This window comes from Eretmochelys imbricata, chromosome 20 (assembly GCF_965152235.1).
Source record: "Eretmochelys imbricata isolate rEreImb1 chromosome 20, rEreImb1.hap1, whole genome shotgun sequence".
Taxonomy (NCBI): Eukaryota; Metazoa; Chordata; order Testudines; family Cheloniidae; genus Eretmochelys; species Eretmochelys imbricata.
In genome coordinates, this window is record NC_135591.1 from 18,579,313 (window position 1) to 18,604,547 (window position 25,235).

Consider the following 25,235-nt stretch of genomic DNA (forward strand, 5'->3'; position numbering starts at 1 on the left):
TCAGAAGTACACACGCCGCAGGTCGGCCGGGGACGTGATGGCGTTACACTGGGGGCAGAGCTTCTTGGAGCCCTGGAAGAAAGGGCAAGGCGACACCTCAAGCTTGAAAAGAGATCTGGTCAATGGTCAACAAGGCGTCCCCCCCTCCCCCCGCCCCCCGCCGAGCACCCTGCGTTCAACATGCCCGTCCCCTGCCGCTGAAATGCAGCTACCTCTGGGCACTAAGTGTTGGGGCTAGAAATAGAACCTGAAAATCCTGACCCCCGCCCCGCAATTCACTGGACCCCACTCCTGTCCCAGATCTGGGAATGGAACCCAGGTGTCCTGCCTCCCAGCCAGCCCCCATTTCATTGGACCCCACTCCTGTCCCAGAGCTGGGAATGGAACCCAGGTGTCCTGTCTCCCAGCCACCCCCCAATTCACTGGACCCCACTCCTGTCCCAGAGCTGGGAATGGAACCCAGGTGTCCTGTCTCCCAGCCACCCCCCAATTCACTGGACCCCACTCCTGTCCCAGAGCTGGGAATGGAACCCAGGTGTCCTGTCTCCCAGCCAGCCCCCAATTCACTGGACCCCACTCCTTTCCCGGAGCTGGGAATGGAACCCAGGTGTCCTGCCTCCCAGCCAGCCCCCAATTCACTGGACCCCACTCCTTTCCAGGAGCTGGGAATGGAACTCAGGTGTCCTGTCTCCCAGCCACCCCACAATTCACTGGACCCCACTCCTGTCCCAGAGCTGGGAATGGAACCCAGGTGTCCTGTCTCCCAGCCAGCCCCCAATTCACTGGACCCCACTCCTGTCCCAGAGCTGGGAATGGAACTCAGGTGTCCTGTCTCCCAGCCAGCCCCCAATTCACTGGACCCCACTCCCTTCCCGGAGCTGGGAATGGAACCCAGGTGTCCTGCCTCCCAGCCAGCCCCCAATTCACTGGACCCCACTCCTGTCCCAGAGCTGGGAATGGAACCCAGGTGTCCTGCCTCCCAGCCAGCCCCCAATTCACTGGACCCCACTCCTTTCCAGGAGCTGGGAATGGAACCCAGGTGTCCTGCCTCCCAGCCACCCCCCAATTCACTGGACCCCACTCCTGTCCCAGAGCTGGGAATGGAACCCAGGTGTCCTGTCTCCCAGCCACCCTCCTCTAACCACTAGATGCCACTCCTCTTCCAGATCTGGGAATGGAACCCAGGAATCCTGACTCCCATCCCTCCCCACCCCCTTCTAACCACTGGAGCCCACTGCCCTTCCAGAGCTGGGAATGGAAGCCCGAAGTCCAGACTCCCTGCCCCCAATCACTAGACCCCATTCCCCTCCCGAAGCTGGAAATGAGACCCCAGAGTCCTGGCTCCTGACCTCCCCTGCTCTAACCACTGGACAAGACTTCCCTTCAAGAGCATAATAAGGAACCACTGAAGAGACAATTTCCCCCCTCGGGAAGAGGCAAATGGAAGGCATCACCTGTGTCACGTGAGTGGATGCATCATGGGCAGGTGCCCAGGGACCATGGTGATGGGCACAGTATGAGAGCTTGAACAGAACAGTACAGGGGGCTGGGCCAGCACGGACCCGCCATCAATGCCTGGAGTCAAGCCAGCACCGGGGGGCTCAAAGCCACAGAGCAGCGACTAGGGCAGAGGAGAGCTAGCCAGGGGGGTTATGCAGACATATGTGAAAGGGGCAACTCTGGACCGTGTATTTCATGCTCTGGAGCGGATAAAGGAGCACGGGCAGGAAGCCCAAAGGGGCCGGGGGGGTTGGGGCAGAGGGGCATTACCAGGGTCCGGAGCCAGCACTGCTCGCAGTGGATGTGCCAACAGTGAATCGAAGTCAATGGCACTGAGTACGAGTCCTGGAAAGGAAGGAGACTGGACGTTGGGAAAGAACTGTAGGGAGCAGGGCGGGAGCTCCCGGCCATTCCACCCCCAGCCGCTCACAGCAGGGGGCGCTGTAGAGGGCAGGGCGGGAGCTGGCTGCGGGGTGGGGGGAGCTCCTGGCTATTCTACCCCCAGCCTCTCGTAGCCGGGGGCACTGTAGAGAGCAGGGCGGGAGCTCCCGGCCATTCCACCCCCAGCCGCTCACAGCAGGGGGCGCTGTAGAGGGCAGGGCGGGAGCTGGCTGCGGGGCGGGGGGAGCTCCTGGCTATTCTACCCCCAGCCTCTCGTAGCCGGGGGCACTGTAGAGAGCAGGGCGGGAGCTGGCTGCAGGGAAGCTCCCGGCCATTCCACCCCCAGCCCCTGACAGCAGGGGGCGCCTGTAGGGAGGGGGGCAGGAGCTGGCTGCGGGGGAGCTCCCAGCTATTCCACCCCAGCCGCTCCCAGCAGGGGGCACTGTAGGGAACGGGACAGGAGCGCTGGCTGTGGGGGAGTTCCTGGCTATTCCACCCCCAGCCCCTGACAGCAGGGGGCGCTGTAGGGAGGGGGGCAAGAGCTGGCTGCAGGGGGAAGTTCCTGGATATTCCAGTCTCAGCCGCTCCCAGCAGGGGGGGCTGTAGGGAGCGGGGCAGGAGTGCTGGCTGCGGGGGGGAAGCTCCTGGCTACTCCAGTATCCAGAATGATGCCAGACTCTGGGGTGGGGGTGGGGGGGCGAATCCAGACCTCACGTTTTGGTCCCAAGCAGAGATGGGGGGAGGGCATCAGCACCTCCACCTCTAACTGCTCTGCCTCGGGAGCCAGTCGCATGAACTTGCTCATTCAGATGCCCCCCGCTCCCAAGATGTCGGATCCAGGACCAAGTTTTGCTTCCGTGGGCCCCATGGGTGTGTGCGGGGTGGGCAGGGGGCGGTAACAAGCCAGGGGATGGGCCACCCTTACCAGGCAAATGTGGCATTTGTACGAGTCCTTTCGGAGGAGCCGGCGCCGCAGCTCCTGGATCTGAGCCTTCAGCAGCTCCACGGTGAGGGTGGAGTCTCCCTCCTCCTCCTCCACCTTGCTGCCGGGAGAGGAGATCATAGAATCGTAGAATATCAGGGTTGGAAGGGACCTCAGGAGATCATCTAGTCCAACCCCCTGCTCAAAGCAGGACCAATCCCCAATTTTTTTTGCCCCAGATCCCTAAATGGCCCTCTCAAGGATTGAACTCACAACCCTGGGTTTAGCAGGCCCATGCTCAAACAGCTGATGGTTGGAGAGAAGCCGAGAGGCTGGCCCTGGACGTTAGCAAGGCGGCGGGGCGGAGGGGAAGAAGACAGCTAGAGCGGGAGCTAAGCCAGGATTCAGATCCAGGCGACCCGAGGGAGCTCTGGGATTCTGGGGCAGGGCCGGGGAGAGAAGATAGACGGACGGCTCGGCGTCGGGGCCATCTGTTAGCAGGATGGAGCCATGAGGAGCACAGGCCAGGGCAGGCAAGGGCACACACCCGCAGCCCAGCCCCGCAGGGCCGGGAGCCCTTGGAGAAGCTCCGGGACAGGTGGCCTAGGGAGGCTGGGGAAACCCCATCACTGGAGGTTGTACGAACATTCGGCGGGGATGCTCTAGGTGCACTTAACCCGGCCGCAGTGAGGCAGGACCTCTCGGGCATCCTTCTGGCCTCATAGCCCCTAGCTCTTCCCTCCTTTGGAAGGTGCTTCGAGATCTACCCCCGCCCCACACTATGGTATCTCCCCACATCCTCCTCTGACGGATCCGGGGCTGGTGATCGATGGGGCTGGACCAGCTGGTTTGTCCCAGCGGTGCCAGATGCAGGGCACCAGGACAGATGGCCCATGGGAGCACCCTTCCGTTGGCCTGCAGACGGAGATGGCCAGGAATAGGTCCTTTGTAGCGTCTAGCAGGCTCCACTTTGCTTGCGGCGGAGGGGGTCAGGACAGGCACTAGCCACTGAGTAACAGGGCACTGGAAAGTAGCCAAGAGAAAGAGGGAGCCCCCACTGATTTACCCTCTTGCCGTCCCAGGTGCACCCAGGCCCCCTGGCTTCCTGCTGTCCTCCTCCACCGGGGCACTCTTCGAGACTGGAGACAGGCACCTGGTTAGGTGGCAGTGAAGGAAGAGACAATACCCTTACAGCCCCTTTCCCCCTTGCCCCCCCAAAGCCGTAGAGCTCCAGGGATCTAGACAGTGTCCCCCAAGAGCCGGGGCTGAAATCAGGGAGATGGCCCGAGCTGAGTTTGCTGAGAGAGGCAACCATGGAACGTGACAATTACAGAACCCACAGTCCAGGCCAGGACTTTACGTCGATCCCAAAGTGTGGTTTGTCCTTCATTCAAGGATCTCAAAGCACTTTGCAAACTGGCTGGGGAGGGTGGGAAGGGGGTATGTCTCTACTGTGCAGATGGGGAAACTGAGGCACAAAAGGCACTGCAACCTGCCTGAATTAAAGAGTGAGGCAGAGTTCAGCGCCAGGCCCAGAAATCCAAGTCCTGAGTTGGAGCCCTCCTGCTCTAACCACTAGACCCCACTGCCCTTCCCAAGCCAGGACTAGAACCCAGGCACCCTGGCTCTCAGCTCACCCCGCCCTAAGCACTAGATCCCACTCCACTGAGTGAGAGCTCACTGCCAGCCCAGCACGACTCTTCAAGCCAACCTTGGCCTCTGGTTCTGCTCCAGGTCGCACGAGCGCTGATCAGCTGGCCTGGCACTGACGGGACCTAGAGTGTGTCCTGTCTCCTCCCCGCTCCTATAGGGGGTGTGGCACATCACCAGCAGCTGGGTCCACTTGGGAGCGACTAAGGGACTTACTGCCGCTGCCAGCCGGGGGAGCGCTCCATCAGCTCAAGCCGCAGGGCTGTGCGGCCTGGAAGCACGGCTGAGCCTCAGCTCTGTGAGTTGCGGGTGTGAATGCTGCAGCCATGGGGCTTTGCTACCCCCCCTCCCCCCCACACACACACACTTCTCTGATCACCTAGTCTCGGGGCAGAAGGGAAACCTCGCAGCCTCTACGCCTGCTCCTCACCCCAGCCCAGAGGGTCAGCTCCTCCCTCAGACCCACAGGGAGCAGGATACGTCTGCTTGGCGAAGGCAGGCAGCTCTTCGCCCTCCGAGTCCATGTCCGCCTCGTCGCTGTCTTGGCTGGGGCTGCTCCGTGCCGCCAAGAGTCTGCAGTCTGGGAGAGACGCGGGAGGGGCTCTTATTGGGGGCCTGTAATATCGCGCTGGGCATCAGCTGTAGGGACCCAACCTGCGACCCCCGAGATCTAACTGCATCCGGCTTTGCTGGCTGAGCTGGAGCCCACTCATCAACCGCTACGCCGGGCCAGCCAGGGGGCGGGGGAGAAACGAACGCTGCACAGAGTTACTGCTGTATTATGGCAGCATCTGACTGAGACTCCCCCTAGCTGAGATCAGACCTCCCCCCTCCCACATCACGCCAGGCCTGCACAGACACACCCCCAACTGAGATCACGGGCCCCTCTGTTGCACAAACACCCAGCGAGAGACAGTGCCCCAGAGAGTTTACAATCCAAGTAGATGGAAGGTAGAGGGGAAACTGAGGCATGGAGCAGGGCAGTGACTTGCCCAAGGGCAGCCAGCAGCATGAGGAGGGAGGGGCGGACGAGGGATGCCAGCTCATCGGACCACCATGCCGCTGTACCCCACTGGCCCGGTGGGGAATCCCGAAAGGACGGCAGCTTTGGGGAGTGGATTGGTGGGACAGATGTGCAGAGAAGGGGGGGGGGAGGAAGGCAGCTGGTGGGGCGGGCAGCAGGAAGGGCCACAGGCTCCTAAAATAAGGGTAGTGATGCCCCCACCCCGCCGCCCCCAGGTAGTAACACAACTGTTCCTCTGCGGGAAGTCTCTGCCCAGATACCGCAGACAGAGGGGCGAGCGGAGGAAGTGGGAACCACAATGCCAGGGGATTCCGCCGTGACAACCTGAACTGGGAGAACTTGGGGGGGGGGAGGGGGGGGCAGGGAGAGACCCTTTCCAGCTGCACTGTTCTAGGGGCAGGAAGCCAGTGTAAACTCAGCAGCGCCTCCCCCTCAGCAGATCCTGTCTCACACAGCCCAGGCAGATCCTAGGTGGCAAACAAAGCAGCCCCCCCCCCATGCTAATCACAGTATAGTCCTGCTAAAAGGGAGTCTTCCTTGCCAGAAAGATGCCCCAGTCCTTTAAACCATCTCACCTGCGCATTCAGACCCCTAACAATGCTCCTGCCTAGACCAGTTCACACACAGAACCGAAAACACCAAAGAAACTGACCAGACAGGCCCCGGTTTGAAGTACAAAAGTAAACAGCCAGGACCCCTCCTCGCTCCCTCTCCTCGCTCCCTTGCGGCATTAGCATGGGACAACGGGTCTGTACAGCACCTAGCGTAATGGGGCCCCGAGCTGGACTGTATCAGCCCAACGCCACCGGGGCTACCGGCTCCTCTCCAAAAGCGTGGGTGCCTCGGGACCCCTGCCGCTTTTGTCCTCAGCGCCCAGCAAAGCGATGATCCCGACAAGAATTCCGTCTCGTGCAAAGTTCGCCGGGTTTGACGTTTGGTTTTGTTCAGCAAAACTAAGACTTTGAACAATTTTCCCTGAGGAAGACAGGGCCGGGGGGGAGAGGGCGGAGGATGGAAGCATAACTGGACTAAGGTCTGGTCTACACTACGAGGTTAGGTCGAATTTAGCCGCGTTAGGTCGATTTTGTAAGACTCTTGGCCCCCAGGATGTGTGTTAGCATAGTTTCTTATCTATTACAGTGTATTACAGTAGCACCTAGGCACCCCCAGTCGTGGCCCAGCAGGACTCCATTGTGCTGGGCGCTGGACATTATTTATTAGATGTACTACGGTAGCACCTAAGAACCCCAGTCATGGCCCAGGACCTCCTTGCGCTAGGTGCCATACAGAGCCAGAGCAAAGAGATCGTTTCTGCCCGAGAGAGCTTCCCATCTAAGATCCCCCAACTGAGATCAGGTTCCCAGTATGCCTCAGACACAGAACAAGTCCTGCCCCGAAGAGTTTACATTCCAAATAGACCCAGACTGGGAGGGGAAACTGAGGCACCGAGCGGCCACATGACTTGCCCTAGGCCACACAGCATGTCAGAGCCTGAGCCAAGATGAGAACCCAGGTGTCCTGAACTCCAGCCCAGTGCCCGATCCACTCTAAGGAAACTTCTCCCTCCCTCCTTCCCAATTAAGCCCCCTCCCAGCATCACACTGCAGGGGGCGGTGGGGCTGCCCCACAGCCCACATCCTGCATCCATACACCTCCTCCTGCTGCTGTTCCTCCACCTCCCATGCAGTGTCTGGAGACCATGAGCTACAGGGCGCTAACAGGCCCTGCCGGGGTCACACACCAGGAATCCCCTCCTGCATTGACCTCCGGTGAGGGCCCACAGCCTCACAGAAGGCAGCAACCTCAGCCCATAGCCCTGCGTAGCCGGTGACTCTGCCCCTTGCTCCATCCCGCCCACCTGCCCCCAGCTCTGCTCCGGCTGGGCCTGGAAGCTCTTCCGCCAAGGATTTCCTTCCTGTTCCCATGGGACAGACTCCCCAGGAAAGCGGGAGAGATTCAGGGCAAGTTATTCCACAAGGACCAGATCCCCAGCTGGTGTAAAGCAGCAGAGCTCCACCGACTCCAATGGAGTGACACCAGTTTACGCCAGCTCAGGATCTGGTCCCCCCTTGAGGAGTGACACCAGTTTATGCCCGCTGGGGAGCAGGACCTAGGTGTCTGTTCTGTAGGCTTCCCACTTTCCATTGAGGGATCTGAGGCTGCCCTCTCTCCTGCCCTGGCCCCATCTTTGCTGCTAATTACCACTGATAATTAATAACATGTTGTATTTTTATAGTCTATCTTAGGTGGCTCCATTCTCATTGCATCGGAGACCCGCATGATCTGCACAGCCTCACAACCCCCCAGGAGGCAGGGCAGGGCTACTATCCCCATTGTACAGATGGGGAAACTGAGGCAGAGAGAGGCTAAGTGACTTGCCCAGGAAGCCCTTGGTCACACAGGAAGCCTGTGGCAGAGCAGGGACTTGAACCCTGGTCTCCCACATCCTAGACTCATTGGACCATCCTGCCTTTCTTATAGCACCAGCCAGCTGAGCTAAGCATTGTGTCAAAGCGCTTTGTAAAGATTCACAACCCACCCTGGGAAGTATAACTCCCATGATAAAAATAGGGAAAACTGAGGCACACCAGGTGGGGGCATGACTTGACCCTGGTCACACAGAGGAAGAGAACCCAGGTGTCCTGGCTCCCAGTCCCCTGCTCCAACCACTACACAATAGTCCTTTCTCCTACAGCCAGTGTTCTAAGCACTAGGTAACCACTGCCCTCCCACAGCTGGGGATAGAACCCAGGAGTCCTGACTTCCAGCCCCCCTGTGCCCTAATCACTAGATCCCACTCTCCTCCCAGAGCCGCGGATAGAAACCAGGAGTTCTGATTGCACCCCGCCCCCCCAGCTCTAATCACTAGACTTCACTCCCCTCCCAGAGCTGGGGAGAGAACTTAGGAGTCCTGACTCCCAGCCCCCCGTCCCCCTCACTCAAATCACATTAGGTCTCTTGGGATGTGAATGCCATAGCAAGGAACTGAGCCCAGGCTGAAGTAAGGGCAGGAAGCATGAAACACCGGAAACTCTGTCAGATTTCTCAGCCCAGTTCTGCTGACCCAACAAGTCTGTACAAATCCAGGTGTGGGTTTGAGGAACTGGAACTTGTGACATTTCCACATCTGCCTGGGAAACACGCTGTGGGGAGGGGGTTGGATTTAAAAACAAGAACAAAGCAGAAGGGGTGAATCTGCCTGGAATCGGGGCACTGTGAAGCAGAGACACCCTGGATTCCAGCTAAGCCATACACAGGGGGCCTCGGGGACAGAGCCCTCTCCTCTTCCAAAGGGTTAAACTTGTGCTGCCTGAATTAAAGGAGAATCTCCATTAGCAATACAGGGCTTATGACATATAGCTGAGCATTCTGATTCCACCCAGTAGAGGGCAGTGGTCTCCCCCCAGTACACACAGGTGTATCACACCCTACTCTAGCCTGACCAAGCCCATGTTCCAGCATCAAAGGTTCTGCTCCGACTCTAACACAAGTGTAACAAACTCATCCAGTAGCTCCACAGCTATGAACAGCCCCCTCCCTTTCAAGAGGGCTCCTTTGGGGAGGGGGGAGCTGGCTCAGAGCCGGTGCAGCCCAGAGCTGAACAGACCCATCACGTGTGAATTCTGAGTTACTCCCTTCCTGTGCATGGGGCAGTGGGGGGAGAGAGGGAAAGTTGCCTGAAGCTACCTTTGCTCTCCACACATTCCCAGCCCATGCTGTCAGGTAGAGCAGCCTCCAGGCTGCTCTAAATTATGGTCCACCCGCTAGGGAAAGAAGAAAAGAGCCACAGCCCTGGCCACACCCCTGATCCACCCCCATCCCACCCCCCACCCCCTGGGCCCTGGAGAGCAGGAATAGCCACAGCACAGTGCACCCGGGCCATGCCCCTGATCTGCCCTCTATGGGTCCCGGAGAGCAGGAATAGCCACAGTGCAGTGAACTCCAACCATGCCCCCGATCCCCTTCCCGCCAGACTGGTGCAGAACCCTAACCCCAGCCCCATTCCAGCTCCAGAGACCCCTGGGGGCCATTTCCATCCCAAATTAAGGTCACTAGAGCAGCCTAGCGGGACCTGGCTGTAACTGGGGAGGAACAGCTCCAGGCTTCACTCGGAGGCAGCCAGAGCAGCAGGGGAGGGGGAAAGCAAGGAAGAGGGAGGGCGAGAAGACACACACCCGGGGGGAAGGGGCAGGGACCCACACGCACACACCCCCTCCCCCCATCAGCTGTCCCCTACCTTTCGTCTCCAGGACGTTTTTCTTCGGGCTGCGATATTCGTACCCTCCGCAGCGGCTCTCGTCGGAGAACTCATCCTCTGCCTCGGCCAGCCTGGAGACTGTGGGGAGAGGCCCCTCCATCTGGGCCTCCGGGAAAGACACAGACACCATACGTATGTGGGGGGAGTCTGTCTCTTGCTAGTGGGAGTTCAATACTTGGTAGGGGTGGGAAGAAGAGACCGTCTCCCCAGAGCACCCTCAAGGGACACCTCTTCAATCTAGTATCCCCCACCCCGACCACACTGCTGCAGATCAGACCCCTGGGCTCAAGTAGCCCCATATCCCCCAACTTCCTGCCAGCCTCTCCCAGGGCAGAAATAAACCGGGCCAAATCCCTAATATACAGTGCCCGATCCATGCACACCTCCAGACACCCAGCCCTGGATCCTCACCTGCTCCTCCAGGCAGGGTCTGATCCGCTTAAACCGGCCGGCTCTGGCTGCAAGGCAAGAGAGACACATGTGTCAGGGGAGGCTGTGCATCACCGGAGAGGGGGTTGATGGGGAGCGCTGGACAGCCGATGGGGGCTGGGCAGCTGGATCTCCATGAGGGATCTGGGCAGGGGACAACTCAGGGGGATGGAGTCACTGGATCAGGGCCCAGATTGCAATCTAACCCGCCCTGGTTATTAAATTCCAAAAGCAATGGGGTCTGCCAAGCCAGGCACAGGCCCAGGATCACGCTTGCTGCTTCTAAAGTGCCTCCCCTGCGAGACTTTCCAAAGTGGCTCAATATTATTGTCCCCCACTCGACAAATATGGGGAAAACGAGTCACGGAGCAGTGATGTGCTGCGTAGTCGGTGAGAGGCACGGCTGGGAAAAGTCCTCCCCTACCATTAGATGCTACTTCTCTTCTAGAGCTAGAGTCCCCGCTCTAACCACTAGACAACACTTGGTGTCAGAGCCAGGAATTGAAAGCCCTGTGTGTGAAGGTCCCAGTCTCGTGCCCTAACCACCAGACCTTCCTACCCCTTATCAGCATTGATCCACCGCCAACGAAGCTTCAGTTCGACCCTCCCCCCAGTATAAATGCCACCCTCCACCCCAGATTCAAGCCAAATCCCCTTCTCACCTCCCATGCGGCCCTCCCGGTTTGACTTCACCTGCAAAAAGGTCTGTGGGGGAAGAAAGCAAAGGGGTGAGTCGAAGGCGAAGGAAGAAAACTGCTCTCATGGTGTTTCCCACCCCAGGCTCTAAGCAGTTAACAGCAGCTGGAGGATGTGGGTGGATGGCTTCCCCTCTCCCAGAGGCATTTGCTGATCCTGCCCCCCCCCCCCCCCCGCCCCGGCCCCGGGGTCAGGAGAAAGGGGACCCCAAGTCAGGACTCCCAACCCCCACCACGTGGCTCCAGGCTGAATTGTTACCTTCGTGCAAGACCCTGGCTTACTCCATGCAATCGTGTCCCCCTCTAGTGGCAGAGTCTAGGTACTACAACAGCCAGCTCCACCAGCTGGGGGAAGGGCCCCTCTATCTCCCGTGTTGGGGGCTAGTGTCTTTGCAGCCGAAGGTCCCTGGTTCGAGTTTCGGCTGTGGCCTGGTTATGGCGGGAGGGTGCGCGGGGGAGCGTACCTGCTGCCTGTCCACCTTGTGCCCGTCCTCGTAGGCCTGCGGCGACCCCTTGGGAGAGTCTGTGCCACCCTGAGCGGAGATCGCTGGAGGCTGGAACGGAAGGGAAGATATGAGGGGTGAGCTTGCGCCGCTGATCATGTGGGGCTGGAGCAGCAGGGGAAGAACGGCGGGGTGGCTGGAGCCCCCCGGGGGTTGAGCGATTAGGGGCATTTGGTGTCCAAGCTCTCCCAGCAGGGGGCGCTGGCAGCAAGGGAGCTCCTGGCTACTCTGGTCCCAGCCTCGCCCAGCAGGGGGCGCTGTGGGGAGTGGGGCAGGAGCGCTGGCTGTGGGGTGAGCCCCTGGCTGCTCCAGTCTCAGTAGCTCTCTGCGAAGAATCAGTTTTCACCACCTCTCCTCTTGCCTCTTGCAACCTGTGAGCTGGGGCAATGGCTGGGCTGGGCCGGGTCGGGACACATGCTCAGGGTAGCACCCCCCTGGAGTTCACCCATAGGGGAGACATCAGCCTCTAGCTCCTAAGTGCCCTTCCCCAGGAAGGGTGATGGGGACGTGTGGGGAGTCCCCGGGGAGGGAGGGGAGAGGGACAAAACCCCTTTGAAGCAGCCATCCTGGAGGGCGGGAGTGGGGGGGCAGGTCTCACCTGGGACAATCTCTGGGCGTCCTCCAGCGGGGTCATGGCCTCCCTGCAGAGAGAGAATGAAAGGGTGAGCTGCAGAGGGGAGTGGGGGAGGGAGAGTGACGAGCCCCAGTGGGACCAGTCCACAAAGCCCCCCGCCATCCAGGGGCCTCGCTGACTCACTGGGGTAGGGATGCTCCCGTACCTCTCCAGGGGAGGGGGTGGGGGGTTCTCATACCTGTCCAGGGAGGAGGCGGGGGGTTACCGTACCTATCCAGGGGGAGGGGGTGGGGAGTTACCGTACCTGTCCAGGGGTGGGGATGGAGGCTCCTGTACCTGTCCAGGGGAGGGGGAGGGGGGTTCCCGTACCTGTCCAGGAGGTGGGCGAGTCTCTCGATCTCCTGCTGCAGGTGCTGCCCCAGCTCCGCGCACTGCAGCTCCCTCTGGCAAAGGGGGCACAGAAGGGCCAACGGCTCCAGCTTCTTCTCCCCTGGGAAAAAGGAGGCAGCCTGGTCAGACCCACAGCCCCGAGGACGTCCCGGGAGGATGCTCCCTATAGAGCCACCTGGAGCAGTGGGATGCTCCCCCCCCCCTCCCCGCCCAGCCAGCGCTCCCGGCCTGGTCCCCACAGCACCCCCTGCTGGGAGAGGTCAGTTCTGGAGTAGTTGGGTGCTCCCCCCCCAACCAGTGCTCCTGCCCCACTCCCCACAGCGCCCTCTGCTGGGATGGGCTGAATCTGCATGTGCCACCCTAAGGGGCAGGAGGAGTTGGTTACCAAGCCAAGGCCTCTCCAGGGGGCCAGCAGAGGGTAGCTGGTGCCAAGGAGCCCGGGGAGCGGAGATCCCCAATCAATCACAGTCTGGTCGACCCCGGGAGCTTCTTCCTTCATCTCTGGCTGAGGGTCAGGGCCTGGTTAACGAGCTATTAATCACTCCCATTGAGCCTTTGTCCCCTCTGCCTGTTGGGATTATTGTATCAACCAGGGACAGCAGGGCACCTGCTGCCTGGCAAGGGTGGGAGGAAGGGAATGAACGGGTTGGGGTAAGAGAGAGATTAAGGCGGGGGGGGGAGACACACGCAATGAGGCTGAGGTCATAAGGTTTTGCAGAGTGATCAAAGGTGTGACAGTTGCAAGATCAGTCCTGGTTAGAGCAGCCAGAGGCAACAATCAAGACCAGCCTCCCCACCCCGCACATTGCGCCGGGCGCTGTACGCGCCCCAAGAGATAAGGTGCGCGCAGAGGCGCTGTGCTGTAATCGGACACTGGACTGAGGGTCAGGACACCAGCCCACCTTTGACTTCATAGCGGCAAAACTCCCGCTGACAAGCTAAATAGACAAAGGGAGTGGGAGGGGAAACTGAGGCACGGAGCAGGCACGCTCCTCCCCCAAGGCAGTGGCAGAGTTGAGACCTCACTGGGTCTCACTGATCTCATGAAATGTTGTTTCCCAAGCCGTGGGTTGTTTTTAGCCTTCCCCTCCGCCCCCAAACCTCCACCCCCACCTCAATGTTCTAGATCTGAAAAGCAGCCACGTTGTCCAGTTTCAATTCCATGTCCCGGGAGGCCAAAAATCAGCAAGGTGCCTCGGTTCTGTTTATTTGCCCTCAAAAAAAACCCAAACTTTCCAGCCTCAAGGTAGAACTTCCTGCGAAACTGACGCCTGCAGGGCAGGCCTCAGACAGCTGTAGGGCGGAGCGGGGCCGGGCGCCCCGCCCCCCACAGAGACAATATGCATATCAATATTGACGGCTGAGCTTCTTACAGAAGCTGATCTGGGCCTGGAAGGGAGGATCTGGGCCTTTGGAGATTTAGCTTCACTTCCCAGCTCTTCCATGGGCTCCCCGCACCAGTCAGGATTTTACTTCCCATTGAGGCACCTAGATTTTCAACACAGCTACGCCAGGCTGGCTCTGTGCCTCGGTTTCCCCAATCTGTAAAATGGGGATAATTATTGTTGTTTCTATCCAAAATCAGAGCCTTGTTGCGCTTGGTGCTGTATAAACTGCAGGGGAGAGGCAGACCCTTCCTGGAGAACTCTTCAACGTAGAGAGGCAGAAGGGGTAACCCATTTTGCAGATGGGGAAACTGAGGCACAGAGCAGGGCCGTGACTTGCCCCAGAGTACACAAGGAGTCATGGCACAGCCAAGAATCGCAGCTGAGTCTCCATCTAATGCCGTACACGCACACCTTTCCACCATGGCAGTGACTTTCACCCGGCCTTTATCTGGCTTGTCTGTTTAGATTGTGAGCTCTGTGAGGTAGGGTGGGACTGTCTCCTACCATATGTCTGTGCAGCTCCTGACACAATGGGGTCCCTGATCTCAGTCGGGGTCTGTGCAGCGCCCGGCACAAGGGGGGCTCCCGATCCCAGTTGGGATCTGTGCAGCACCTGGCCCAATGGGGGCCCCCGATCCCAGTTGGGGGTCTGTGCAGCACCTGGCACAATGGGGGCCCTGATCTCAATCGGGGGTCTGTGCAGCGCCTGGCACAATGGTCCCCCCAGTTAGTGCCATAGCTGGCAATATTTACAATAAGAAAAGGAGGACTTGCGGCACCTTAGAGACTAACCAATTTATTTGAGCATGAGCTTTCGTGAGCTACAGCTCACTTCATCGGATGCACAAGTCCTCCTTGTCTTTTGTCTTCACGGCTGTTACTCTGAAACCTGTCAATATTTACAATATGACATCTGACTGGAGTTCCCTGACGGCACTTTCTCCCCAGCTGACTGGTGCAGGCCTGAGTTTCACTCTGAGTTTCCACGTCAGACAAAACCCCGAAGAACCCCTCAAAGTGAAACTCAGCTCCAAATCTCCAACTTCCACTACCAAGGGGACGGGGAGGGGAGGAACCACCAGTCAGCGCAGAGGGGCGGGGGGGCGGGGGGGGGGGAAGCCTTCCCACCAGCCAGGGGCGGAGCTTTGAAGGAAACCAGGCAATTCCCAGTGGTGGGGATTCCAATTTCACTACAGACGTGTCATGAGTTGTAACAACAACACAACACCAGAGAGGGGTGGGGGTTTTGGGCGGGGGGTGACTGATTAGCTGAGCTTCACCGGGCATTTCTGTGATGGAGAGCTCTGGGCCTCAGCACTAGTGTCTGAGACCCCGACCCCAGATGGGGCTGGGAGCCGGGACGCCTGGGTTCTATTCCTGGGTCTGGAAGAGGGGTAGGGTGTCATGGTTAAAGCAGAGGGGTGCTGGGAGCCAGGACTCCTGGGTTCTGTTCCCAGCTCAGGGAGCAGGGTCCAGTGGCTAGAGCAGAACTCCTGGGTTCCATTCCTAGTCTAGCCCCTAGCTCTCTGCATAATCTTGGGAGAGTCACTCCCCCCACCCCAGAGCCTCAGTTTCCCTAGTCTGTAGACTGAGGATAATGCTCCCCCATTTCCCTGGGAGGCTGAGTCCCGGTCTTTGTGCGGCTGACTCCAGATGGGGCCAAGTGAGGGTGTGTCTGCAGGGGATATGGAGGAGGGGGGTGCTGGACTCCCATAGCTCAGCCCCTCCCTGAAACGGGAAGGAGGAGGCGGTGGGTGGCTGCACAGTGTCGGGGGGGAAGGGGCGGAGGCGAAAGTTCTGCTTGAGTTAAGATCCTGAAGGGCCATTGTCTACCCTGCCCCCCTCTCCACCCCACCCCACCCCATCTGCCAAAGACAAATCAGGAGGGTGTGTCAGCAGGAGTCATTCTGGGTTGCTTTGAAGGGGCTGGATCTGGGCTCCCCACTTCCCTAGAGGCCGGGGCCCCCCTGGGGAGAATCAGCTACGCCAATTTGTCCTCTTCACGCCCTGTCACTACCAGGGGCCTGACAGAGAGGCCCAAAGGGGCCTCCCCCTCCCAGCCGTGCTGTGGGGGGTCCCGAGCCCGCCCAGCTGAGCGGAAAATAGGCTTTATGTGCCTAGCTGGGCGGCCGGTCACACCCGGGGAGCTGTGAATACATGTGAGATGTAATGGAGTCCCGGCCCCCCCGGCACAGCCCCTTCCCCCTCATTTGTCACTGCCGTGGGGCGGGGTTAGGCATTCTCTTCCTGACCCAGGGGGCACTAGGGTGGGGGGATCTGGCCCCTGGGGGTGGGCAGGATCAGCTCCCCAGCCCCTCAGTAACCCGCGCAGGGTCCCCAGTCTGTGTTAGCTGGGAGCATGGGGCAGGGATAGGGGCACCCCTGTCCTGGGGACTGACCGTGCAGGGCCTATCTGCCCGGCCAGCAGGACCCAGAGATAGGCTGAAGCTAAGGAGGTTCGCGTCTGAGATCCCCTGTGGTTTTCGGCCAGGAGGCGGGGAGATCTGGGTCGTGGGGACGATGGCGCTGGAAGGGCGTTGTGGGGAGATTCTCAAGCCAGAGAGGCTGAGGCAGTGAAGGGTCATCGAAACGCCCAAGAGTGACAGCATAGATCAGGGTCATGAGAGAGCAGCCCAAGCAGAGGGGCTGGGAAGTCCAGGTAGGGAGATGAATGTGACCATAGATTGGAAATGCTCTGGGCAAGGCATGGCTTTCTGAGGGCCGGCTGTGCAGCGCCTAGCACATGGGGGTCCCGGACCATGCGTGGGGCTCCTAGGCATTACTGTAATACACCCAATAAATAACCTACAGCGCCCAGCGCAAAGGGGTCCTGGCCCCTGGGCCGTCACTGGGACATCGAGACACTACCGTAATACACCTAATAAATAACCTACAGCGCCAGGATGCTGCCCGAGCCAGGATGCTGCCCAGGGTGTTTTTAGTTAAAGCCCCACCCCCTGGAGTCAGGGGATTAGGTGAGAATCTCAACTTTCCACTTTTTTTAAAGCAAATTTCTAGCCCTTGCGGTGGCAGAGAGATGCTGAAAAATGGGTCCCTAAAGGTTCCGGAACCAAAAGGAAAATACTTTGTTTCCTAGAGTTTAAGGCCAGAAGGGAGAGCTAGACCATCGAGTCGGACCGCCTGCAGAGCACATGCTATGAAATTCCTGCCAGACCCCCTGGTCCCATGCTGAGCCCAATGACTTTAGTTAAACCAAAGCATTTGGAAGGGTAAAGTATCATGTGCCACCGGCAGAGCATCAGGAGGAACCCAGGTGTCACCAATGCCCGAGAACTGATAAGGTGAGACATGCCCCTATGATCCCAGCCTCATGCTGCAGAGGAAGCCAAATTGCCCCCAAGATCTCTGCCCATCTGACCTAGGGAATATTCCTCCTCGCCCCTAATCAGGCGATCAGTCTGACCCTGAGCAAGCCCCACCAGCCAGACAGCTAGAAAGTGGATTCTCTGGATCTGCTCGGGGCACCGGCTCAGCCCACCCCGTGTCCCAGCAGCAGCTGTGACTGAGCTCTGATGCTTCAGAGGAAGGCAGGAAAAACCCGCAGGATCCATCTGGCCAATTGTGCATGGGGGGGGGAGTGGGACATTCCTTCCTGATCCCTCCATGCAACCGGCTGCAGCCCTGAAGCATGAGAGTGGATTCTAGTCATTATCTTAATGCAGAGCTGGGAGCGTCAGGGAGCTTCCCAGGCCAAAAGGGACCTACACAACCTGACCCCCGACCCACCACACACAGGCTGAATTTCTCCCAGAAGCTGGATTAAAACACACCAATTAAAAGATCCTTAAATCTCATTTTAAAGACTCCAAGCGATGGTAAGGCCATCCCCTCCCCAGGGAAGTGGTACAATTTAAAATATCTAGGTATTGTTTGTAAAAATCCCTCATGACTTTTAAGCCAACTTTATGGTGGTCGGGGGGGGAGGGCTTTTGATTTTTTTTTTTTTTTTTGAAGATTTGGGGGTTCTCAAAGCTGATCCTCTGTATGATGCATCAACCGTAGGCACAGGTGGGCCCATGCTGTTTGCATGCTGTCCCAGTGATTAGCAAGGTTCTTATCCCCATTAGTAATGAGTGCCTGTGGGGGTGGGGAGGGGGAAATGAACTGGATTATGGAGAAGACTTTCTACCCCGCATCTCATCCATCTGCCACTGTTCTCCTGGCAGCCTGGAGATAATGCAGGGGATGAATACACCCAGCGAGGGGATTAGCATGACAAAAAGACAAGATCCAAGAGAAAGAGGGGACCAGCCAGGCCCACCCGAACTCCCCCACCCCCCACCGCCGGGGTGGGACGGCCGTGCACAGGGGAGGCCGGATTGCTCAGCGGCTCGTGAAAACGTTGGGTTTGTACCGTGTGGTTGACTCCTGCTGGGAGATAAACAGAGGTTGCTCTGTTGTGAGTCCGCCCTGCCATTGCCAAGTTACCGCCCCCTCCCCTCCTGGGCCCAGCCGCAGAGCAGGGACCCCATCCTAGCAGGATCAAAGCCACGGCACCCTCCCCAGCCTGCCCTGGACCATGCCAACCTCTTCCACCAGACAATGGGGAGACCCCTAGCGGTGAGCAAGCCCGGGACAGCCGCAGGGTTTGTCCGGGGTCCAGCAGCCTCCATGCAGAAGGCCCCTTTTCTATGAAGGGTTGGCTCGTCTCTACTGTAAGAGATGCCCAGCGAAGACGGAGGGTTCTCCTAGCTCCACACTTTGTTCCCGAGCCCTGGTGGCTATGGGGCAGGGGGTTCCCAGAAGACACCAGCACAGCTACAGCTGAAGTGGGGGGCGGGGTCGCTCTGAAGACACCCCCCCCAGCCGAGCAAGAGAAGCAGCCGCTCTCCCCAAAAGGGGTTTCCTCGCTTAGTGTAGACGCGACGACGTGATCCTGGGAATTTGGAGGTGCGGGGTTAAGGGTCATCAGACCTTAGACCCCAATTAGCCCTTAAAACGGTGGTTCTCAACCAGGGGTTCAGAGACCACTGGGGGGGCCGCGAGCAGGTTTCAGGGGGTCCAGCCAAGCACGGCTGACATTAGGCCTGCCAGGGCCAAGGGCAGAAAGCCGAAGTCTTAGCAACTTAGCTTCGCAGGGCCCCCGGTGGCATGGGCCCTGGGCAGCTGCCCTGCTTGCTGCCCCCTAATGCCGGCCCTGGCTTTTCTGTGCAGAAAACCAGTTGTTGAGGCACAGGTGGGCTTTTAGAGCATGGTGGGGGGAACTCCGAAAGAAGAAGGTTGAGAACCCCTGCCTTAAAATAACAGTGGGACCCCAGATCCCGAGACCGGGATGGGTGGGACAGCCCCCCAGTCTCGGCACCCTGAAGCCAGACTTCTAGGCGCGGCCGTAAATTCGAGGGGCTTGGGTGAGCCATGCGGCAAGGAGCCGCTGGGGCGGCAAGAATGCCAGCGTCCTGTCTACATGGGCCGGCGGGTACAACGGCCGGTACAACGGGAGGATCGGGAGTGAAGGCAGCAGCGCTAGGGGACAATTTCCTGGACAATGCCAGCCTTAATGAGCCCCCAGCCACAGCTAATGCAGCTTATGCCCACTGCATAGCAGCAGGAGCTCAATTTAAGCAATAATGGCCTGATCCTGCGGCAAAATAGACCCCACTGGGCCTGATTCTGATCTCACATACACCAGCGCAGCTGCTGATTTACACCCCATACTCCTGATGTGCCCCAGTGTCAGGAAGAAGAGAAGCAGACTCACTGACTGGCCATCGGCGCCACACTCCTGCAGCTCTGTGGAGATGGGGAAACTGAGGCGTGGGCAGGCCCGGGAAGCAAAACGGCTCAAGGCCCCAGAGGGAGGCAGGATGGAGCTGCTGGCTCGCTGCCTCTCCCAGCCCCGGCTGTCTGCCCGGCCCATGTGGTAACTCAGGGAGATTATGTGGGATCCCTAGAGTTTGCCACAGAGCTGCTGTCTGTGGTGAATTTGTCACAACCATTTTAGCGAGGGCTGTAATCTCCCAACTAGCCGCGGCCCTGGCAGGCCCTGACCTGAAATTGTGGTTAGCCGCAGGGAGTTAAAGCAAACAGGGACGGTTTGGAGAGCGAGCACTTGCTGGGACAGGCCGCCGCAGGAGTACAGAGGGTTCAAGAGGGATTGAAACACCCTCCCCGCAAACAACAGAGAGGCCACCCCCGGGCACGTCAATTTCAGGGGGCTCAGCAGATTTGGGGGGGTCAATGGAGAGAGGAAAATCCCAGCTCCAGATGTCCGGATTTGTAGCACACAGGGGCTGGGTTCTATCCCCTCCCAGAGCTGGGGATAGAACCCAGGAGTCCAGACTCCCAGCTCCCCCATATTCTAACCACTAGACCCCCCCCACTCCTCTCCCAGAGCTGGGGATCAAACCCAGGAGGGCAGCTGGGGGCCTGGGGAGTAGTTTAAAGACCTGCCTAATCTTTGTTTGCTTTTCCCAACCTAAAGTTGCACTGTCAGAGCAGATGGGGTGGGAAGGGGAGGGGAGGGGGACAGGGCATGGTGGTGGTGGGCGGGGGGGGGGGGTTGTGACTGTTTATAGGCTGCCCTTTCTGTCCAGCAAACAAAAGCATCGTGCTGCCTCCCCCCACCCCCGCAATGGGCTTTATGGCAGCTTTTCCCTTTTCAGATGCAGCTGCTGAAGGTGTGTTGGTGGGGGGGGGGGTGGCTCTGTGTGTGTGTGTGAGATTGTCTCTGGGGGCGGATGATTGCGCCAGGGCCTGTGAGGTGCGATTGTGAGACAGAAGCTGTGATGGGGGGGGGGGGGGGAAATGTGTGTGTCTGAGTGTGCATGATTGGGGAAGCGAGTGCGTGTGTGAGAGGGTGAGTGTGCGACAGACAATGTGCAGGGGGGTGATCGTGAGAGGGGGCTGTGATGGGGGGGTGATTGTGTGTGTCTGAGCGGACGTGATTGGGGAAGCGTGTGCGTGTGTGAGAGGGTGAGTATGCAACAGACAGTGTGCAGGGGAGCATGTAATCATGAGAGAGAGGGTGTGCGGGGAGCGATGCAAGACAGAGTAGGAGCCCTGGGGACAATGACCCCAGAGCAACCTGGGAATGCCATCCCCACCTCCGACCCCACCCTTCCAGCCCCCCTGGGGCAGGTGGCGGCCAGCCCATCTCTATGAGAAAAGCCCAGGGGAAGAATGCAGCTTCATAGGTCCCGGACTCCTGGGTTCTGTCCCCAGCTCTGGGAAGGGAGTGTTGCCTAGTGCAGGGAGAGCAGGGAGTCAGGACTCCTGGACTCTATCCCTGGCTCTGGGAGAGCAGTGAGGTCTACTGGTGAGAGCAGAATGCTCATCCACTTTTCTGGGGTGACCTGGCCCAGGGTGTGATCTGAGGGTAGGAAGCTGCGAGTAACTGAAATGGGGGCCCAGGAGCCATCCACCCCCCGAGGCCCCTGCTGCAGTTTTGGTTCTTGGTCTGTCCTGCAATTTCCTCGCTACCCCACTATCCTGATTCAGATGGACTGGGGGAGGGGGGGTCCTCCTATGAGGCACGCGGGAGGTTTATTGTTCCTTTCCCTGCTTCTGGCACCTTCCCAGCCAATGGTCTCCAAGCATGTTGCAAAGGAGGATTGGTATCATTACCCCTCATTATACCCTGAGGGAAACTGAGGCATAGCACAGGGGATGGGACATGCCCATGGTCACACGGTGAGTCAGTGGCAGGGCTGGAGGTGGAACCCAGGAGTCCTAACTCCCAGCGACCCCTGCTTTAACCACTAGGCCCCACTCCACCCTCCCTGAGCTGGGGATAGAAACTAGGAGTCCGGCTCCCCAGATCTCCGCCCCCCCATGCTCTACCCACTCCATGCTGTCCCACCCTGGGAGGTTTGGCTGCTTCCCTTTGGGGGGGGAGGTCCTGTCCAATCCCCCACTCCCATATCTACCCTGACCCCGTATTCAGGGGTCACAGGCCCCAGATCTTCTTAAATAGCTCCCAGAACATGAATACAGTGTGTAAGTGCACCATAACCCACCCACAGCGTTGCTCCCCGTACACTCTCCACACCCCGCCACTTCCCCACCCCTCCGCGATGGCTATTTGGGGCTGGACACAGCCGCCAGCCCCCTTCAATGGCAAGGGGGAGGTCCTGGGGCCAGTCAGGGGAGGGATGGCAGCAGGGGACACTGGGGGAGGGGGTCCCGGGATGGCAAGGGGAGGGGGGGAGTTGGAGAGGGGAGGTGGAGGCTACCAGGATTGGGGAGCAGCCCAGAAGGCCAAGGGGAAGGGGGAGCTAGTGAATACAGTGAGGGAAAGTGGGTGTTGCGGTGCGGGGGTTGCAGACAGGGCGAGGGAGGGCTGCTGAGGAGGGCAAGGGAAGGGGGTGTGGACAGAAAGGCGGGAGAAAGGGGTTCCCCACGGGGACCCAGGTTTAGAGCCCCTGGCCTGGCCAGGAGGACAGACAAGCCCCCTAAGATCCACCCCTCACTTGGTTCTCTTTACCTCTATTTTCCCCCATTCTGTTGTCCTGCTCCCCCCCCCCACCCCGGTTTGCTGAGAGATCCTGGGGGTGCTGCCCTTGCCCCCTACCTGGCTTGCCATGCCGTGGATTCGGGGAGCCCTTGTAAGGCTGCAGCCCAGACACCCTGCCAATGGGCTCCGGCCCCATCTGGGCGCGCTGGGCCTCCATCTCCTTCTCCAGCGCCAGGCAGCAGACCTGAGGCGGCTCCGACCCGCTCCGGCCCTTGGGCCGCTTGCCCGCCAGGAAGCCCCCTGGGAAGCACTCGATGTCGTCGGCGAGGTGGAAGGGGGTGAAGGGGTGCAGGGCACCGTAGCCCAGCATGCCCACCCCGCCCCGCTCCAGGCTGGGGTGGCCAAAGGGCGGCGGGAGGGGCAGCAGCTGCGGGGGGTAGTCGCGACTGGCGGGCGCCAGGCGGTCGGGGTGGGGGTACACTAGGGAGTAAGCCGCACCAAGGAAGGGCAGCTGGGATGGCTTCTCCATAGCAACTGGCACCCCAAAGTGGCGGGGCTGCTGGCACGGGGTGCTGGTGCTCCGGGTGCCCTCCGAAGTGGAGGCCAGGACCAGGAGGGCTGGGGACGCCAGGGGGTTCAGGAGGCCGGGAGAGTTCTCCATCATGCCACGGCACGGGGACCTAGGGGGAGAGAGAGACAATTAACCAACAGGCTAGGGGGCGCTGTGCTGCAGGGAGCGGGGTGGGGCCTCAGTAGGGGGCGCTCCAGCCCCGGGGCAGTCAGTGCTGGCTCCAATGCCCCAGTGTGGCGCTAGGGGGCGCTGTGCTAAAGGCAGCCTAGCATTGCTCACACCCAGCCGACCTTTCAGAAGCTGCTGCACTGTCTCGACTAGGTCCCAAGTTGTGGCTTAGCACATGGGGCCGGTTCTCAAAACCGACCCACCATCTTCATCTGGACGGTGCTCAAGCAAGGCCGAATTCTCCCCCTGCCTTGGCGGGCCTCACGGTCATCGTACAAAGGCCAGATCCTCAGCTGGTGCGAACCACCCTAAACTCAGTCAGCTGAGACTAACGAATGGTTTTGGGCATAAGCTTTCGTGGGCTAGAACCCACTTCATCAGGTGCATGAATAAATGTGCTCGTCTCTAAGGGACCACAAGGACTCCTCGTTGTTTTTGCTGATAAAGACAAACACGGCTACCACTCTGAAACCTGATGCGTAGGAGGGTTTATGACCCGTGAAGTCACTTCTGTCCCTGGCAGACATTCTGCTGTAAGCAGGATTGAAACATACACTGTCTGGAGCTTGGAAACCATTCATTTGAGACTTTCATTTTACTCCACTATACACAAAGTTCCTGTAAGTGACTAGATGGGCAGACATGCTGATCTATATCTAACTAACTAGCTGGCTAGATATGTCTGGTGATCTATATTTAGATAGATATGTAGGGTGATCTATAGATAGATACATTATTATCCCTATTTTACCAATGGGGAAACTGAGGCATGGAGCGGTGACATGATTCAGCAGCACAGCTGGGGATAGCAGCCTGGAGTACCGACTCCCAGTGCCCAGTTCTCTCACCCCTAAACCCCAATCCTCTCCCAGAACTAGGGATAGAACCCAGGCGTCCTGATTCCCAGTCCCCTAGTGTGCTTTAACCACTAGATCTCACTCCTCTCCCAGAGCAGGAGTCCTGACTCCCAGCCCCTGCTCTACCCACTCGCTCTGCGTGTTCCCATGTGGATCGTCTCTGGGTCTGGGGCTCAGTGTTATCCGCCAAACGCCGCAGGTGGAAAGGCAAGTGGGGAGCACCTACACCCCCCCCCCACCCCCACGCCGCCCCTGTGGTTCCCTCGCAGCTGGGCAGGCCGGACTGTGGGTGGTCTGGGCGGGTGAATTACAAGGAACCAAGGAAGACCCCCTGATGGGACAAAGGGGAAAGCGAAGAGAACAGTTAGATAAACAGCTGCTCTGGGGGGGCAAGGGCCTTCGGGGAAGGGGCTGAGCCAATGGGCCGGGATTGTGGCTCAGGGGGGCTCCAGAGAATGGGCTGGGAATTGGGAGGGGGCTGGGTCAGCTGGGAAGGGCCCAGGCAGGGGTGTGAGTCACTGACCCAAGGGTCAGGATACAGGATGCTGCTGGCCGGGGAAGGAGAGCTGTGCCTTGTGGATTGTTCCCCCCTACCCACCCCCGCAGGGGGACACTTAATCCCATTACTCGGCCATTAAAGGCAAATTACTGCCCCTTTCTCCTGGCGTTTGCACAAGCCGCATTATACACACACTCGCAGAGGAGAGAGAATCCAGGCCCTTCTCTCTTCCTGGGCTGCAGGGGGCCCGCAGGCCTGATTCTCTGCTGGCTAACAGGAGGGTAATTTCACTGGGTCAAATCCCCAGTGGGTGTAAATGGGGCAACACAACTTTACCCCAGTTGGGGCTCAGGGTTCGTTGACGTCAAGGAAGTGACATCGATTCACACCAGCTGGGGCTACAGCCCGTTTACGCCAGCTGGGGAAGTTGCTCCCATTTACCCCAATGGATTGATGCATACTTACACCAGGTTGGGATCTGGCCCTTTGAGGCCAATGGACCGGCACCCTATCACACCAGTGCCTGCAAGAGCAGAATTAGGCCCAATAAATCATTCGCAGCTTCCAGGATTTGTGTTTGATTGGGAGCAGCGTGTGTGTGTGTGTGTGTGTTAGCAGGCAGAGGCGTGTGTATTAACTGCTTAACTTGAAGCAGATGCTAAAGACCAATTGAACTTAAAGCATGTTCTCAAACTGGGACTGCAATTTATGCCAGTGTAAATCCAGAGTGACTCCTTAGGGATCAAGAGCTTGTTCCAGATTTACACCCATGCAATAGCTGATTCCCCTGCCCCAGTCCTCCTCTGACAGCGGGCCTGATCCACAGCCCCTGGAAATCGAGGGCAAGCAGCCTGCTGGCTCTGGATCAGCCCCTTCCACCGAGTCACTCCTGATTTCAGTTCGTAACAAAATGTTTCCCCACAAAAGCTTTTAAGGGAAAGGGAAAAAAAAACCCAAACAAACCATCGGATATCACCAACACCGCCACCAGAATAACAGAGCCGGCCCCGCAT

General features: G+C 59.0%; 1 protein-coding gene across 1 annotated transcript; it reads right to left on the bottom strand.

Annotated features, from left to right (window-relative positions):
* Positions 1–25,235, bottom strand: LOC144277908 (E3 ubiquitin-protein ligase Rnf220-like). Its single transcript, XM_077838929.1, has 11 exons — positions 25,186–25,235; positions 22,245–22,807; positions 12,306–12,426; positions 11,961–12,003; positions 11,324–11,413; positions 10,827–10,869; positions 10,147–10,193; positions 9,715–9,841; positions 4,934–5,033; positions 2,807–2,924; positions 1–72 (listed from the first exon to the last, which is right to left on the bottom strand). Exons 1-11 carry the CDS (start codon positions 25,233–25,235, stop codon positions 1–3), a joined length of 1,374 nt encoding a protein of 457 aa, XP_077695055.1.